The sequence below is a fragment of the Lepidochelys kempii genome, chromosome 18 (assembly GCF_965140265.1).
Source record: "Lepidochelys kempii isolate rLepKem1 chromosome 18, rLepKem1.hap2, whole genome shotgun sequence".
NCBI lineage: Eukaryota > Metazoa > Chordata > Testudines > Cheloniidae > Lepidochelys > Lepidochelys kempii.
In genome coordinates this window covers 8,117,189-8,135,559 of record NC_133273.1, presented here as the reverse complement: position 1 = coordinate 8,135,559, position 18,371 = coordinate 8,117,189, and the positions used below count along the sequence as shown (strand labels likewise).

General features: G+C 48.0%; 1 protein-coding gene across 1 annotated transcript in view; it reads right to left on the bottom strand.

The window, feature by feature from the left end:
• LOC140900210 (protein-arginine deiminase type-1-like) overlaps positions 1–18,371 on the bottom strand; it is a 39,032-nt gene that overhangs the window by 7,878 nt on the left and 12,783 nt on the right. The window contains exons 3-10 of the mRNA XM_073317066.1: positions 17,014–17,086; positions 14,757–14,818; positions 13,168–13,255; positions 8,433–8,588; positions 6,268–6,446; positions 4,362–4,465; positions 3,474–3,597; positions 2,482–2,589 (exon numbers count right to left, since the gene is read on the bottom strand). Of these exons, the coding sequence (XP_073173167.1) occupies positions 2,482–2,589; positions 3,474–3,597; positions 4,362–4,465; positions 6,268–6,446; positions 8,433–8,588; positions 13,168–13,255; positions 14,757–14,818; positions 17,014–17,086 (894 nt within the window). The remainder of the gene's footprint in view (positions 1–2,481; positions 2,590–3,473; positions 3,598–4,361; positions 4,466–6,267; positions 6,447–8,432; positions 8,589–13,167; positions 13,256–14,756; positions 14,819–17,013; positions 17,087–18,371) is intronic.

Below are 18,371 nucleotides of genomic sequence, written 5' to 3'. Positions count from 1 at the left end.
GGTGATGAGTTGCAATCCTGCCTGCACCCATGCAGCTGCTGTCAGAACATGTGCTAAAGGCTTGACCTGCCCATCTAAAAGAATCCTTACCCAGGCCGGCCATGTGGAAGAGCTAAGGAGCCAGTCTTCCAGGCAAGGAAATCCGCTCCTCTCCTAACCCTGCCAGGAGGGGGCACTGTTCCTTTCAACCAATCGTGCCTCACCCCAATAAAACCTATCATTGGAGGGTAAGCATTCAACCTCCTTTGCGAAACCATATAATACTAGATCCAGAGCCACACTTTGGCACCTCCCTGAAGTGGTAGAACATGCCCCATCCATTCCCAGGAGTTCTTGACTTTTGTTCCCAGCTGGGGAGGGGTGTAAGTCAACAAGAAGCAACATAGAAAGAACTGGGCTGGGCTAGTTTAACCCACACTGGTCCCGCCTGGCTCTCTGACTCCCTCTCGTGACTAGCCCTAGCAGGGTTTATGAGTGCAGCTGGGCAGATGATGGATTTTTCAGTTCACTGGCAATTCCAAAGAAAATTGAAAAAAGGGCTGTTTCAGGTTGAATGGAAAATGAAGATTTTCCAGAATTTTTGGTGAATCGAAAAATCAAAACATTTTGTGTGGGGTGGAGCGACACATTTCCTTTGACCTATCTCCAATTTTCATTCAATTTTGGGGCATTTTAACAAGAAGCCAAGATTCACAAAACACATGGAGGAGGAGCTTGTCCTCACCCAAGATGTGAGAAACCTGGGTTTAGGGCTTTACATTGCCTGCTGTAGAGAAGGGGGTTGAACTCAGGTCTCTTACAGGGCTAGAGAGCAGCCCAGCCACTAAGCCACAGGCCGGGTTTTCTTCCTTACTCTTGCTCACTTCCCCCCTACTGCTGTTCCACTCTGTATGACAAATTAAATAAGTCATCAGAACAGAGATCTAAACTTGCATCTCCCTCATCCTCTGGACATGCCCCAAGCACCAGGCTGTAAAGTCGCTCTTGCGCTTTGATTGCCCCACTGACTCTTCATCATCTTCGTGACTGACAGCAAATAATTGATTCTCACACACACACACACACAAATTCATCACACAATTCCCCCCGCTCTAATCTGAACTAACACTTGCATTGGCTTGATGTACCTAGCTTGTTGGAGATCAGCTTTATAGTCCCTTGACTCCACCCCCTTTTTAGTTTCGTCCAATCATCCCTCTCCAGTGGAGCTTCCCCCCCCCCCCCGATCCCCTTCCCCACCTTTTTTAAAAAAGTGCTTTTGTTTTAGCCATCAAAACAAGCAGCCCGCTTAGCATCCCCAGGCGAGGACAGAATATGGAGCCCCCAGCACCAACCGCCCATGAACACAAAAGCCAAGAATATGAGACCAAACCAAGCGAAGATCAGGCAGTTTCAATGGGCGGCTGTGGGGCTGTGTTCCTGGCACAGGTGGTACTGTGTGGGAGGGTATAAAGATCCGTATTCACAAGCCCCCTTCCTCCCATCCCAGGACGTAGAAAGTTAGTCTAGTCTCCTGGCGATGCACCTGGCGGCATCGCAGAACACGCCCACCAACTTCTCCCACAGGTCAGAGTGGCCAGGCCTCTGCTTTGTGTAACGTAACTGCGAAAGGAAAGAGCAAAGCAACTCTGCGGCCGGATTCTGCTTCTAACTTTGCCCAGGGCTTGGTCTTGTGTTCAGCGAAGTGCTGTTTGGATTAATCCTTGAACAGCCGGGCTTTCTAGCCCTTTCTGGAGGATGGCTCCGTTGCAGTAAGACGGAGATTTTTTTTCCAGCGAGAAGTCTATGCAGAAAGGCTGGGGCAGGGGACATAGTGGTTGATGGTTTGCGTTGTTTAGAACCAGCCATCCAGGGCAAACTCTCCTGCTGAGTCTTTAGGTTCAGGCCTTGCAGGGAGTGAAGCCAGATGTAAAGCACGAGTGATTCTGTCCTCTGGCATCAAACTGGGACATTAGAGGCTAAACTGGGAGTGATTCCACTGTAGTCAGTGCAGTTGTGGCCCTGTACAATAGAGGTAAGCAAAAGGAGACTGCTGTGCTGCATTTGATTGCCTGACTCATCTATTGCAAGTGGCAGGTTTTTCTGAGGTTTAGAGCAATGGTGCTTTAATGGATGCTAGTTGCTTATCAGCCATGTGCTGGAATTAATGTGTGCTGAATGGTGCTTCTGCATTTAGAGCTTTTAATCTGCACATGTTGGACACCTGACAAGTAAACTCACCAAAGTCAGAAGGAACCCTCCAAGCAGCCCCCGAATGAGCAACAGCCCCTCTCCAGGGCGGTGAGCTCCAAGAGACTGGATGAAGTGAGCTGTAGCTCACAAAAGCTTATGCTCAAATAAATTTGTTAGTCTCTAAGGTGCCACAAGTCCTTCTGTTCTGTTTAAGAGACTGGATGACACTGAGCGGCCAAACCTCGCCCAAGGATCAGGAACACTCTGGAAAGAGTCTGTTCTCGGCCGTTTAAAAAAATAGTTACTAACCAGAATCCTTTTAAAAGCAAAATCCTTCAGGCCTCTGTCCCGGGGGGAGTCGAAGACCACGGGGAACATCTTGTGGGGAGCCTCCACGTAGCCAAACTCCATCTCGTCCTGTTGTGGGGAGAAAGCGGGGAGGAGGTCTCTTACAGCAGCAGTGCTATCAGTCGCTGACTAGTGGGAACGGGTGGTGCGGGCTAAGCGTGCATGGGGGGTATTTGGGTGATGGTCCCCTGGTGGGGATTGAACTGCAGCTCTCCAGAGCTGCTACGACGTGAGCTTGCATATGTAGCTGGGGGCTGCAACAACTCCAGGGGGGCCTATAATAGATGCTCACCGGTGGCTTACGCTTGTATACGCCAAACCTTGCTCTCTCCTCCTTCAATCCCATCCTTAATCCATGCTGTTCCTGCAGGGCCTATGAACCCTCGTCCTTCCCCTTCAGGCTGCGTTAACTAAGCAGAGGATCACAAGTATGAAATAGGCCCCACATGACAAGGGGGCGTGGTTTTCCTTTCTCCCCCAGTGCCTGCAAAATGATGCCTTGGGTAATGCCAGCTGAGAGAGTCATTGCTGAGACAGCGAAGGGGCGGTTGGCAGGGTCTAGCTACCTATCTGGTGTCATTTGTACCGTCCTGATTGCCGTAGTAGCCAACCGCTAATCAAAACGCCACCTACTGATGAACGTCGCCAGTTTTATTTATTTGATTCTGGCCCCATATAAGGCTCCTAATCCCTGTTGGCTTGGTTTGGGTTTTGAGGAAGCAGTGGTGACACAGTGATGGGCTACACAGTGTGTTCTAGTGGCCTGAGCAGTGGCCTGGGACTTGAAAGACCTGGGCTCTGTTCCCAGCTCTATCCCTGGCCTGTTGGGTGAGCTTGGGCAAATCACTTTGCCTCCCCGTTCCTCAGTTTCCCCATCAGTAAAATGGAGATCATGATAAAGCGCTTTGGGATCTACTGATGAAAAGTGCTAGGTAAGAGTCATGTATTATTACCTGGATCCAGCGATCATGTCGGTTTTCGACCTCAGGGCAGACGGTCAGCTTGCAGTTGGCTTTCCTCACCAGGGCTCTCAGAGCCTCCAAAAAGTCCCCATTAGGGTTTGAGTCTCTTTCCATGCTGGAAGGAAAATGAGTAAACAGAGGGACCTAAATGGAGCAGAGGGGCCAATTCGTTATGGGGAATGGGTCACGGGGACCCAGCCAGAAACCAAACTGTGCCCTGCGCTCCCCATTCACAGGCTGCTCTGTTTGTTAAATGTTGTGAGTTTAGCTCCCGTGGAAGGAGGAGCTTTGCAAAACGGCAACATGACAAATGGGGCCTTGATGCTCAACCTATTTCAATGGATGCCAGTGGCAGCAGGTCCCGGTTCTTCAACATTTGGACCGGGGCACCTGGAGAACAGGAGAGCAAGCCTGCAACACGGCTTCCCCTGCAGTCTGGGCTAGATTGTCCTTGGGGAGGGGACGGGGGCAAGACTCAAGGAGAATCTTCCCCTGGGTGCCACGGACAATTGCAGTTTCTGCTGTCACGAAGCTCAGGGACTGTCCCTTCCATGCATCCCCAAGGACACAAATTGCCCCACAAACAGCAGATGGCCAGACGCAGGGAGGGGAGCCGACTGTGCCATCCTAGGGGCACCAGTATGGTTTGAATCTGCATCCAGGCTTGGGCGCCATTGCACACACACCTGTGCTGCTTGAACTAAAGGAGTAAGACTGTAGTTGGTAGCGGTAGAGGGTCATTGTACCGGGACGCTGTGTGAGCGTGATACACATGTACCCACCGTGCTCCTCTGAGCCACAGAATCAGCGTGACTCCACCCCACCCTACAACAGACTGGTGACTGAAATGATCCGTCGTATGACTTGTATCGCTCTCACCTGCAGACAAAAACCTCCAAAGGCTGCAGGGTGTTGGGCGTCATTATCCATGGGGCCACCCGGAAGACCACGGTGTCTGTGAAAACCGGGGTGTCTGGCGCGTTCTATAGGCAACAAGAGATGAAAATCACTGAGCGCCAAGCAAAAGCAAAACCCGGTCTTTGAAGGGGCAAAAGGACTCGCGTCCAAGATTGCTGAGCACCCAGACAGATGCCCCATTCACGGCTGCTGGCTAACAGGATGGCTCCCAAACGAAGGACTCAGAAGCCAACTGTGCGCCACTCTCCACTAGGCTCACCGCAGCAATGACAGGACTTCTGGGAACTGAACTGCAGAGCAAGCTGAGCAGAAGATGGAGAGCTCCTGGCAAGAAACGCCTTTAAATTGCAAGTGTGCAGCTAAGGAGGGCCACCCAATGGTTAGATCCATGGCTGCCACTTCGCTTATGACGCCATCTCCACACAGTGTGCAGGGGGCGCTGGCCACTTTCATGGCTTTTTCTTAACCCCTTCTGTTACCCACGGAAGGGAGCGGTCTTCTCCAGTGCCACTCAAAGCCCCTTCCCATGGGAAAAGAGGGTGAAACCCCAGTCTGAGTTTTGGAAGGTCTCAGCAGGGAGAGCTGAGTTGGTTTAACATGTGCTGAATGTGGTTCCTCTCTGTTGGGGGGCCTGGCTAGCCTAATTACATAGACGTGGTCAGGAGGTCCTGTCTACACTGCACAGTAACGCCACTTTGTCCTGGTGTAACTGAGCTCATCTCTAGCCCTGGCAATGTTGAAACACGAATGTGGTTAGGAGCCGGGCCTTAACTGCCGCGTGTATAGCCGGGACCCCTCCATCACATCTAAGGCTGCGATTTAATCCCAGGTGTTTTTAGCAAAAGTCATGGACAGGTCCCGGGCAAGAAACAAAAAAATTATGGCCCGTGACCTGTCCATGACATAAACCATACCCTTGATTGAATCTCGGGAAGGAATCCCAGGGGCCCGTGGCACCAGCTGCAGGGAGGGAGCCCTGGGGGGCCCATGGCACCAGCTGGGGGGCAGGGGCCCAACTGCCATTCCAGCCTCCGGGGGGGGGGAAAGCCCTGGGGGCCTCGCTGCCACTCCAGCCACCACCGGGCGGGGGAAGCCCCTGGGGGCCAGCCACTGCCCTGGCCGCCCCGAGATCGCTGCCGGGAGCCACAGAGCTGCAGTTGCTCCCGTGACAAACACAACCTCCGTGACTTCCTGCAACCTCTGTGACAAACACAGATCCCTAATCACATCACAAGCTGTCAACAAACGCAATAAAACATTGTAGTGTGTACGGCCCTTTAAAACGATGGTCATTCAGACGCAGGGTTCAGTCAGCAGCCCCATCCTTTCAGCCGGAAGAGGGCTCGACGGGAGAGCCATGGGTAGCACCAAACTGTCCAGGGGAAAGTTATTGATTGGGGGTACAGCAGGTTCTCTTCACGGAGACCCCGATGGATGCCAGATTTGGCTGCAGAGGGTAGATGAGTGTCACAGGCCAGCCCACCTCATGGGGCATCTGGGAGAGGCTGGTTTAATTGACTTTATTCTGTCTTATGCTTCCTGATGTGCTCAAAAAGTGCTCCCAAGGGAAGGTTCCTCTCTGAGCAACTGACCAGAAGCTCAGATTCTGGGAACCCTTGTTCAACGCAATGAAAGCCATAGCCAGAGTTGGAAGGCTGAAAATTCAAGGTTGTTTCTGATTTGTCTGAGCCTTTTGGTCTTTCCGAAAGCCTCCTCCAGGGCAAGGGGACTATGCTGGCCTGGGGAACCCCGTGAGGGCAGTGTCCTTGAGCCTTGCCTCCCTATGTGATCATCCTTCCACTGGCTGAAAGGCGCTGCAGTTAGAAGCATCTCTCTGTACTGCCCACAGTCCAAGAGTGTATTGTACCTTATCGGAGACCTCTAGCAGGGTAACGCTGAAGGAAACCAGCCCTGAGAAGTCAGCGTCCGGGAAGGCTAATCCCTCGACATAGAAGGTTTCCTCTTCTTGTCCACTGGGACGATCCACTACGTAGGAGAGTTTATCCGACCCCAGCACATGGTGGTACTGGGCGAGTGAGCCGCTGCCTAGGAACACAAAGGAATACACACCACAGTGTGACCGGGACATTTCACACACTGGAGTGGATGGGGCAGCCAGGAGAAGATGGTGTATACCAAAGAAGAGCATCTCCTGCATTATCCAGTGGATACAGTTAATATTCCTTTGTATACCCTGGAGCCAAAACTTTCAAGTGTGAGTTGTCTAAAGTTGGCTCCCTAAATCCATGGCCTCATTTTGGATGGGAGCTGCAAGGGCTCTGCACTCAGCCATGGATTTAGGTGTTGAAATAAGAATCTGTTTGCCCAGCGAGGTACCCAGCTTTGATCTAAGTGTTGTGCCCAAGTTCATGCAATAAGTTAGTGGCAGGATTAGAACTTGGGCAATCTTGGATACTAGCCTTGTATTTGTTCCCCTGGGTCACACTGCCCCCCTCTGAAGTTTGTCCTGCAAAAACTGACTTGCATCATGATTTGGTGTCGTGGGTGGGCTGGCAATCATATTACAGAGCAGTGCCCACCACTCATATGTATTTGGGCTCTCCAGGCAGTCAGGCCTGCCTCAGGCGCGCTTAGAAATGCCTAATGGAACGTCAAACGCAGTTCATCGTCGGAGATGAACTGGTGTGAGAAGCAGACCTTGCCCTCTGAAATTTCAAACAAAGCCTTCTTCTTCTTTTTAATAACCCTAACTGTCTTGTAACCTGATCTTCTAAAAGGGCTAATGCAAGGGAATGCAGAGATGCTCAGAGGACAGGAAATACCTTTGAAATCGGAGGACATCAAATTGTACAGGAAAAATGAGTCGAAGGAACAGGAAAGTAAAATGACACAGACGCCTAAATTATCAGGATGATTACAAAGCCAGAGAAAGCGGAAGTAGAACGATATTGACTGTTGAGAGCTGTAGAGTTATGCTCCAAGTGTGTTGTCAGATCACTGGACGTCAAGAGACTGCCATGGAGGAAGGATGGTCTTGTAGCTAAGGCTCCGGAGAGATGGATTCTGTTTCTGGCTCAGCCACAGGGTACGTCTAGACTATGTGCTAGGGGCGGGATTCCCAGTTCATGCAGAAATACTTGTGCTAGCTCTTGTCTGAGCTAGAAGACAGTAGTGTAGCCATGGCAGCTGGGGGGAGCTGCCTGGTGTATGTCCCTATGGGTTTGTACTCGGGTGGTGAGCCCATGCTTCTGCCCATGCTGCTGAAGCTACACTGCAATTTTTAGCATGCTAACCCAACGAGGGGTAGTGTGAGTCTGTCTGTGCGAGCTGGCAGTCACGCCCCTCGCTCCTAGTGTAGACATTCCCACAGACTCCTTGTCCCTGAGCGAGGTAGCGGGGTCAGCGTTAAACCCCTTGCTCACCCTGCTGATCAGTTATTCACACAAGGAGGGGGACTGTTGGCAGCGTAAAGCATTTCCCAGTCTGGTCCTTAATTTCTAAGCGCCTCCGTTAGGGTTGGTACTTTCCTGCTTCGTGCTGATATCGGAAACAGACAGTGGAACAAAGTCTTAGGAGTTGAACTGGGGGGACATTTTTGGGCAAAACTGTTTTCTAGCAAAAAATCCAGATTGGGTGACACTGAAGCGTGTTGCCAATTTGTGTCAATTTTCACTGAATTGTTTTCGGTCAAAAAACCCCCACAGTTCCGGATTTTGACCTTTTCAAAATGAAACTTTTCAGTTTTCTGATTTAAAATGACTTTTCTGGTTTGAAATGTCCTTTAATTTTATTTCAAAGTTTTTCCAAAAGTTAGAAAATGTTCAAAAATTAAATAAACATTTTATTTGGGGTTGAATTAAACATTTCATTTGACTCAAATCTATTTTTTTAAGTTTAGCAATTTTCAGCAAATCAAAACATCTGTTTTTTGTCTAGTTCTGCTTAGCCATCCTAGTTTATTTAGGCACTCAAGCAAATTCCACCTAAACTCATTAATGTATGTGAGTGGCTCGATTTTCTGGTGATGGGGCCACCCAAGCCCCTAGATAGACAGGAAGGCTAAATGCTCACCATTGGCATGGAAAACTCTCACTTTATCCACATCGGACACAGAAACATGAAGAACCAACTTGTAGTCAGCAAAGATGGCACTGGGTCCTTGGATCCTCAGGATCATAAGTGACATGTCTTGAAGATCTTGGAAAGAGAAGAGATCGGCATTAGCCGCTGTTATTATTTGTATTATCATAATGCCTAGATGCCCCAGTCATGGACCATGGTGCTAGGAGCTATACAAACACAGAACAAAGAGACGCTGCCTGCCCTGCAAAGAATTCATAGTCTAAGTATGAGACAAGCGACCACAGAGGGGTCAGATGGGCGGAATACAAGCAAACAATGAAACAACATTGGTCATCATGACAGGCAGTGATCTCAGAACACCAGCAGCCCACCCGTTGTCCAGTTTTCTGTAGGCTTTCTGCCAGAGGGGAGTTTTAAGGAGGGTTTGAAGCAGGAGAATGAGTTAGTTTTGAAGAAAGAAAAGGAGTACTTGTGGCACCTTAGAGACTCACTAATTTTTGAGGATGTCTATAAGGACCTTCTCTCAAGCGTGAGGGGGCTGCCTGGGAGAAAGCATGAAGGTGCTGGTTTGAAAATTTACCAAGTGGGTGAAGGAGGCTGGCATCATGGGCTGATCGGAGGTGGGAGTCGACCTTTTGCTGTTGGATGAGAGATGATGGGGGGGAGAGGGGGGATATGTTGTGAACGGCCTTGAAAGTGAAGACAAGTAGTTTCTTACAGTGACCTCTTGAGGTTTTCAAGCTCAAGCCTTGAAACTTTGACTTTCCCAGTGTGTGTCCAGATACAGAGTTTATACTGAGCTTATACCTGGCTGTCAGATTATATGGCACACCTGCTATGTTTTTATGTTCTTGCTACTAGGGCTGTCAAGCGATTAAAAAAATTAATCCCGATTAATCGTGCTGTTAAATAATAATAGAATACTCTTTATGTAAATATTTGGATGTTTTCCAAATTTTTGAATATATTGATTTCAATCACAACACAGAATACAAAGTGTACAGTGCTCACTTTACATTTGTTTTTTATTATACAATAAAAGCTGTTTTATCCGGCACTTCACCAATCAGAAAGTTCTATAAACCGGCATTTCTGATCTTCGTTGAAAGTCCAGTTGGCGCAGGACTGGCAAGGGGCTGGGGCACGGGAGGGGGTGTGGAGTGCGAGCTCTGGGAGGGATTTTGGGTGCAGGAGGGGGCTCGGGGCAGCAAGTTGGGGCATGGGAGGGGGTTTTGGGGTGCCGGATCTGGGGGGCGCTCACCTCGGGTGGCTCCCTGCAAGCGGCGACCTCTCCCAGCTGCTCCTAGGTGGAAGCGTAGCAGGCAGCTCTGGGAACCTCAGCCAATGGGAGTTGCAGGGGTGGCATCTGCAGGCGAAGGCAGAGCACAGAGCCACCTGCTGCTCCTCTGCCTAGGAGCAGCAGGACAGGTCGCTGCTTGTGGGGAGCTGCCCGAGGTGAGCACCCCCCGGATCCAGCACCCCACACTCCCTCCCATGCTCCAACCTGCTGACCCAAGCCCCCTCTTGCACCCAAACTCCCTCCCAGAGTCTGCACTCCACACTCCCTCCCATGCCCCAGCCCCACACCCCTGCTAGGACCCAAACTCCCTCCCTCTTAGTTAACCAGCATTTTTCACTTACCAGTAACCCCCATTCCCCCATAGCATTTTTCAATTCACTTAATACAAGTACTGTAGTACAATCTCTTTATCATGAAAGTCGAACTTACAACTGTAGAATTATGTACCAAAAAAAACTGCATTCAAAAATAAAACAATGTAAAACTTTAGAGCCTACAAGTCCACTCAGTTCTATTTCTTGTTCAGCCAATTGCTCAGACAAACAAGTTTGGTTACAATTTGCAGGAGATAATGCTGCCTGCGTCTTGTTTAAAATGTCACCTGAAAGTGAGAACAGGGGTTCTCATGACACTGTTGTAGCTGGTGTCACAAGATATTTACATGCCAGATGTGCGAAAGATCCATATGTCCCTTCATCCTTCAACCACCATTCCAGAGGACATGTGTCCGTGCTGATGAGGGGTTCTGCTCGATAACGATCCAAAGCAGAGCAGACCAACGGAGGTTCATTTTCATCATCTGAGTCGGATGCCACCAGCAGAAGGTTGATTTTCTTTTTTTGGTGGTTCAGGTTCTCTAGTTTCCTCCTTGGAGTGTTGCTCTTTTAAGACTTCTGAAAGCATGCTCCACGCCTTGTCCCTCTCAGATTTTGGAAGGCACTTCAGATTCTTCAACCTTGGGTCAAGTGCTGTAGCTATCCTTAGAAAATCTCTCACTGATACCTTCTTTGCGTTTTGTCAGATCTGCAGTGAAAGTGTTCTTAAAATGAACAACATGCTGCATCATAATTCGAGCCTGATATAATATGATATATCTGGCAGAATGCAGGTAAAACAGAGCAGGAGACATTCAATTCTCCCCCAAGAAGTTCAGTCACAAATGTAATTAATCATTATCTTTTTAACGAGTGTCATCAGCATGGAAGCATGTCCTCTGGAATGGAGGCCAAAGCATGAAGGGGCATACAAATGTTTAGCATATCTGGCACGTAAATACCTTGCAATGTGGCTACAAGAGTGCCATGCAAACACCTGTTCTCACTTTCAGATGACATTGTAAATAAGAAGCGGGCAGCATTATCGCCTGCAAATGTAAACAAACTTGTTTCTCATAGCGATTGGCTGAACAAGAAGTAGGACTGAGTGGACTTATAGGCTCTAAAGTTTTTCATTGTTGTTTTTAAGTGCAGTTATGTAACAAAAAAAATCTACATTTGTAATTTGCACTTTCACGATAAACAGATTGCAGTACAGTACTAGTATAAGGTTAACTGAAAAATACTATTTCAGAGGCTCGTTTACCTGCACATCTACCAATGTGATTTATGTGCCAGCAATGCCCCTCTGCCATATACATTGGTCAAAGTGGACAGTCTCTACATAAAAGAATAAATGGACACAAATCAGACGTCAAGAATTATAACATTCAAAAACCAGTTGGAGAACACGTCAATCTCTCTGGTCACTCGATTACAGACCTAAAAGTGGCAATACTTCAACAAAAAACTTCAAAAACAGACTCCAATGAGAGACTGCTGAATTGGAATTAATTTGCAAACTGGAAACAATTAACTTAGGCTTGAATAGAGACTGGGAGTGGCTGGGTCATTACACAAAGAAAAACTATTTCCCCATGTTTATCCCCCCCCCCACTCCCCACTGTTCCTCAGACGTTCTTGTCAACTGCTGGAAATGGCCCATCTTGATTATCACTACAAAAAGCTTCCCCCACTCCACCCCCATCCCCGCTCTCCTGCTGGTAATAGCTCACCTTAAGTGATCCCTCTCTTTATAGTGTGTACGGTAAAACCCGTTGTTTCATGTTCTCTGTGTATATACATCTCCCCACTGTATTTTCCACCGAATGCATCCGATGAAGTGAGCTGTAGCTCACGAAAGCTTATGCTCAAATAAATTGGTTAGTCTCTAAGGTGCCACAAGTACTCCTGTTCTTTTTGCGAATACAGACTAACACGGCTGCTACTCTGAAAACTATTTCTTTTGTTTATAATTTTTACAGTGCAAGTTTTTGTAATAAAAATAATATAAAGTGAGCAGTGTACACTTTGTATTCTGTGTTGTAATTGAAATAAAAATATTTGAAAAGGTAGAAAAACATCCAAAATATTTAATAAATTTCAATTGATATTCTATCATTTAACAGTGCGATTAAAACTGCGATTAATCTCAACTAATTTTTTTAATCGCGATTAATTTTTTTGAGTTAATTGTGTGAGTTAACTGTGATTAATTGACAGCCCTAATTGCTACTGTTTGTATAGTGCCATAGATCTGCGTGGGGCAACAAACAGAGAAATGATAGGCCCTCACCTTGGGTCCAAACCAGACACAACCCACCAAAGGACAGGATGGGATGTAGCAGGTGAGAGGTGCATGGGGTTGGGGAGGTAATTTTGCAGAGGAAGGGAACCTGTCAATCTTCTGTCATGAAGGGGTCAAAGGTTGAAAATTGGAGCCCCTTTTGAAGCCATGAGGATACAATGTTAGACTCCCACTTCTGTTTGTCTACTTGGTTTGTTTTCCCAGCCAGGATAGCATCTAAGGGTTTGTCGAAATAGGGGATAAGTCCCCCAAAGTTAGTGCAGAATAGCCAAATAGCTGTTCCAGATGAGTTTCCTGTGTGGACATGCCGATTCCACACTCTGAGTGCCTTTGTGCAGATTAGGTCAGTACACTTCCAAAGTGGATTAAGCCACACTGTGTAAAAGGCACTGTCTGTGAGGAAAAGGAGCATCTACATGGGGAGTTAATGGAGAATAGTTACTGAACTTAAATTCATATCCTCGCTAGCTGTTTTTGACTCACTTCCCTGTGTAGATGAGCCCTAAGAGGGGAGGGAGATGTGCAGACAAAGGGGGATGGCCCCCCCACAACAAAAGATAAGTAGCCGTGGTTGGAGACATGAGTCGAGGGACCGTCCGATCCCATCGCCAGGTGTTACGCACTGAAGCTCACTTCCCCTGTGTTGGAATCGTAGTGGTAGCACATGAGAGTTGGCCCGTCTAGTTGTGGCCTGGCCTGGCTCACGGTCAGACCTCCCCCTGCACCTGTCTAACGCTTGGCCCAGAGCAGAGGTCTGTTCCCAGCGAGTACCTGCGTAGGACTGCACATACTGGTAAGCACTGTCCATATGCTTGGAGCCCGGACTGTCCCTGTCGCAGTTCACTAGTAGCACGGCTCCCTGCCCGTCAGGGCCCCACATCCATTTCGTCTATAGAGGAAACACAAAGGGATCTGGAACAAAAACTAACCAGGCCAGTAAGTCTGAATTCCATCTTCCTCCTCACCCGGAATCTACCCTTCCTCTCCTCCCTCCGAACAACCCTGGCAATGATCAGGGCATGGGGCCACACCTGTGACGGGGTGTGGTCAGGTGTGTACAGCAGATGTGCTGAGTCAGCACATCTGGATTGCAGCCTCCAGCAGAAACGACAGGTCCATCTGCGACGCACGGGGAAGGTGATTGCCGCACAAGGAGACGTTCCTGAGAGCAAAGCTAGCTCAAGAAACAATCGCTGTGAAGCCACAGCAGCTGGTGGCTGCATGGACTAGCCCTGTCTGGACAGGACTCTCGGTAGCCAGTCACGTATGTACCCCTGGGTGGGCGGAGCCAGCCATCAAACCTCCCAATTGCAGTGCAGACATACTCTAAGGGTGCCCCTGGCTGGCAAAAACCCAGAACCATGTCTACACTAGGAAAATAAATTTTAACATGTTAACAAACTAATGTGCTAAAACCCTAATGTAGACAAGGGAGTTAGTTGTAGTTTTAACCCATTGGTAAGATCTCAGCCCCATATTAAACTCACATTAAACCTGCAGCTGCCGGGTCTACACTAGCATTTTAATCCAAATTAGGCCATGTCTACACAGAGATCTTACAGCGGCACAGCTGTACCGATGCGGCTGCACCGCTGCAAGATCTCCCGCGGAGAGACTCTCCCGTCAACATAATTAAATGACCCCCACCGAGTTTCAGTAGCTATGTTGGCGGGAGAGCATCTCCCACCAACAAAGCGCTGTCCACACCGGCGCTTCTGTCAGTGAAACTTATGTCGCTCGCGGAGTTTCACACCTGTGAGCAACATAGGTTGTACCAACGAAAGTGCTAGTGTAGACATAACCTTAGTTAACCCATGGGGTTTTTTTCTAGTGTAGACATGGTTTGACGAAAAGCAGAAGCTACTTGCCCTCCCCTCGGAGAGTCCCTACAGGAGAGCAGCTGGGGTGAATCTATCCCTGTATTGTTCCATGAAAAAACATTCCCTGGGAACTTGGGCATCTGACTGTTTAACCTAGGCATGGAGCAAGCTGGGACCCACAGCAAATACACAGATCCAGGACCAAAGGGATAGTTTCTTTCTTTTTGCACAGCCCAATGGAAAAAGATAGGGAGCCAAATTCTTTTCTCTGGTGCTACTTCTGCTCTCCTGACCCCTGACTCTGCACTGGAGAAGCAGGGAGGAGAATTTTGTCCAGGGCCAATGCCATGGTTTCATAGTGGTAGGGCATGGAAAAACAATACCGGGATTAGGCTGGCTTCTTCAGAGATCCAGAAAACAGCCTGTCTCCACACACAACCTTTGTCACTGTCAGCTTCTGGTGGCTAGTGCCCTTTAGGAACGGGAATGGAAGTGGATCCACCCAGTGTGTTTCAATGCCGAATGCTTTACCTTGCTCCTTGCTTGCAAATATGAACTAAGTCTCATTACCTTGTTGGTTCCATTGCTCTTCACCATCCCGCTGCGGTCTGTGTCGGCATCTAGAGAGACATCTGAAATCACAAAGGGAGAAGGAAGCCCTGGTCTCAGATGGCAGGAGAATGATCACACTCAAATCATTGATGTCTTGGGTGCTTCCTTAATGCTATCCATCCATACCTGGACAGCACCAACTCCCCCTTCCCCCCCACCCCCCGCCCAACACACGCAACAGGATAGGGCTGTGTGAACAGGACTCCCCGGGTCTCCATTCAGAATCTGTATGTTCCAGCCTTTTCCTGCCACTTCCTATGATTTTCATCTGTCTACTCCCATCTTTGGTCCCTTGAGCAGGAAAGCACGGGTGGAAATAGTTTCATGGATGCACTTTTACCTGTTTCCTTGATATCTGCCTTTTGTTGTTGAATGAAAATTAAATGCAGTGGAAGCAGGAAGAAATGTTTCCAGAATATGGGCATGTAAACACCAAAATATTTGCTTGCAGTGATGAAATATTTTAATGGGGCCCTTCGTAAGCAAATGCTCCTTCCCCCCTTCCCCCCAGGTTTCTGGCACCTTACTGGACCGCTAGTCAATAGTAGACATTAGGCGGTTCTCTGTCTGGTAGTCCACTGAGTGATCAAAAAGAAACAAAGTGAGAGAAACAAAGTGAGCATCATTAAGAGGGTATGGGAATGGAGGAGGAGGTGGCTACTTCTCTGAAAATCAAAAGGCAGGTCACAGTGTAGAGTGTGGTCAGTATGTTGAAAACTGTGTTAAAATGAGATGCCATCACTTTAATTTACAAGGGCCTTCCTGGTCCTGCTTGCAGGCTCAGAGGATCTGCAGGGAAGCTTGAAACCTGGTCTTTCAGCAGTCAGTCTGCAGAGAACCACCCTGAAGTATGGTGGGGTGAGTTGTGCCTCTTTGTTTTAGGGAGCAGCCTGCTTTGTCTAACTCTGGCTTTGGGTTCTTTTGTGTTAGGGTTCTGAATGCTAAGATATAAAGTAGAGTTACATTGCAAACTTCCAGCAAGAGAGAGCTGTGTTTATCTAACTTCTCTCTGTGTGTGTGCTGTGAACATTACATAGAGAAGCTGAATCACTTTGTGTGCCCTGGTAGAATTGGAGACTAAGGGAGTGCCCATACGTGCCCAGAGTTTGAGCCCAGGGCAAACATTGGGTTGAGAAGCCAGTGTCCATCGCTCGACTTCCTAGGGTGTACAGTAGAACCGCAGAGTTACGAACACCTCAGGAATGAGGTTGTTCGTAACTCTGAAATGTTCATAACTCAGAACAAAACATTGGGGCCATTCTTTTAAAAAATTTCAACTGAACATTGACTTAATTCTTTATTTATATAAACTTTATTATATAAGCTTTAAAACTTTATTATACAGAAGAAAAATGATGTTTCCCCTTTTTTTTAGTAGTTTAGGTTTAACACAGCATTGTACTGTATCTTTTTTTTTTTTTGTCTCTGCTGCTGTCTGATTGTGTACTTCCGGGTGGTTGACTGGTCAGTTCATTACTCTGATGTTCGTAACTCTGAGATTCTGCTGTATGTGCCTTTTTTGAAAATCCCACACCCAGTTTCCTTGTGCCCCTTGCTAGCCAGCCAGATAGTCGTATTGTTCATAGAAAAGGGGTGTAGAACACCGGGTGGGTAGGGCCATGACACAGCAGATGGATTTGCTGGGGTGGGCAAGATTAACACACCAACTTTCTATTTCTTGCATTCATCCACTTAATTATAAGCTGTTCAAAGGGAAGAGAGAAACGTACAAACCTCCCTGCATTAATATATATATGGTGAGGATGTGGGTGTATAATACGTTTATATCAGTGGGTTTCAACCTTTTTTCATTTGCAGACCCCAATAAAATATTGACTGGATGTGCAGACCCCTTTGGAAATCTTCGACTTAGTCTGCGGACGCCCAGTGGTCTGTGGACCACAAGTTGAAAACCACTGGTTTCTATTATATACTCTGCATATATATTAAATATACACGTAGACACAAACATTTTATCTATTTGAAAGGAATGTTTGTACATATTATATTTAATATATACACATACACATATCTTATATATATTTAATGAAGGGAGGCTTATCCAGTTCTCTCTTCCCTTTGAATAGCTGATAATGAAGTGGATGGAAAAATAGAAAATGTTACCGTATTTATACACGCACACAAACTAATTCCCATTTGCTGAGTAGGTTGCCTGTCTCGAGTGTATTTAGCCAATTGTTTTTACAATACTTACTGACACAGGTGAGGTACAACCAAGCCCCCTCTATAGGTGCATTCTCTTTCTGTCCATAGTACGAAATCCTAACCTGTGAAGACATTGCCTGGTCACGACCAATTCCAGCAAATGTCCATCTCATGCCATGCTCCCGTTGTCGAACGTGATCTCTTCACTGCCCTCAGAGAGGCGTGATGCCCGATATCTGCTGAGGTTGGGTGATGGGGGTATGGAAACCACCCTCAATAAATCAACTGTAGGACCATCCTGCATGCTCATGGCAGTTGATGATTCAGTGGGGGGTCATTCATTCAAATAAAAAATCAACTGTCCAACGGGCCTCATTCACGCTAAGGGGAGTTGGGAAAGGTCTTGGCAATGGATTTATACCCCGGGGCAATTGACCAATGGAACAGTGGGTGGGGAAGCCCATTCCATGGAATCCTCTGTGTCGTTTCTGGGCTCATGGCGCATGTGTCCTCAGCTCACGGCAGCGAGCCTCCCGGCCTGGGTTAACAAATTAGGGCTAGCAGGGCTTCCGTTCGTGCTCTAAACATAGGTGTGTGTTCAGTGCTTTGAAGTAGTGGCTTGGCCTGGAGCTTGTGTTCTGAAGTCCACTGCTATTTTTAGAGAATCTGCTGACCCGAGCTGGGAGGCTCTCTGCCCCGGGCTATGCAGACCAGCGGTGCGCAAGCTTTTCCAGTCACACACACACACCCCTTGCCATTCACAGAATTTGTCACCGTCACCATCACCGTCCCCCCCGTTACTTGTAATCTGAAGTAATCTGCGCTGCTGCTGACAGCGACGCTGCCTTCAGAGCTGCATGGCCAGAGAGCAGCGGCTGCTGGAGCGGGCATTCATGGAACCCGCGGGATCCCAGTTTCTTTTCGCCCCCCCGCCGAACCTCTTGTGCACCACCAAGAGGGCGCCCCCCCCCAGTTTGCGCACCACTCATCTAGACAATGCCTATGCACAGTTAGTCTCCATTGGGGGTACCATTGCCACAAGTGCATTGCACCAGCCAAGTGAAAGAAGGGTTTTCCCTTCTCTTGCACCAGCTCCTGAGCGTCTACCACCAGACTTTTCAGTTGCTGAATTTCCAGCACGTTAACCCTTCCTCTCTCCATTATTTGGACAACCTCTCTCCCCTTCACACACACCCTTACTCACTTCTATGTCTTTTTGTGGCTGTTAACGACACAGATTTAACTAGGAATCTATTCTTTAGAAGTTGGGTGATCGCTGTGCTTCTGACATACAAGCACTCTGCAACTGAGCCGCATCCTGTAGTTAAAATATCCCCTTTCCTCTGATCCTGCAAAGATTGACCCCATGTTTCCAGGAGTGATCATGTGATACTTTCAAAGCCCAGC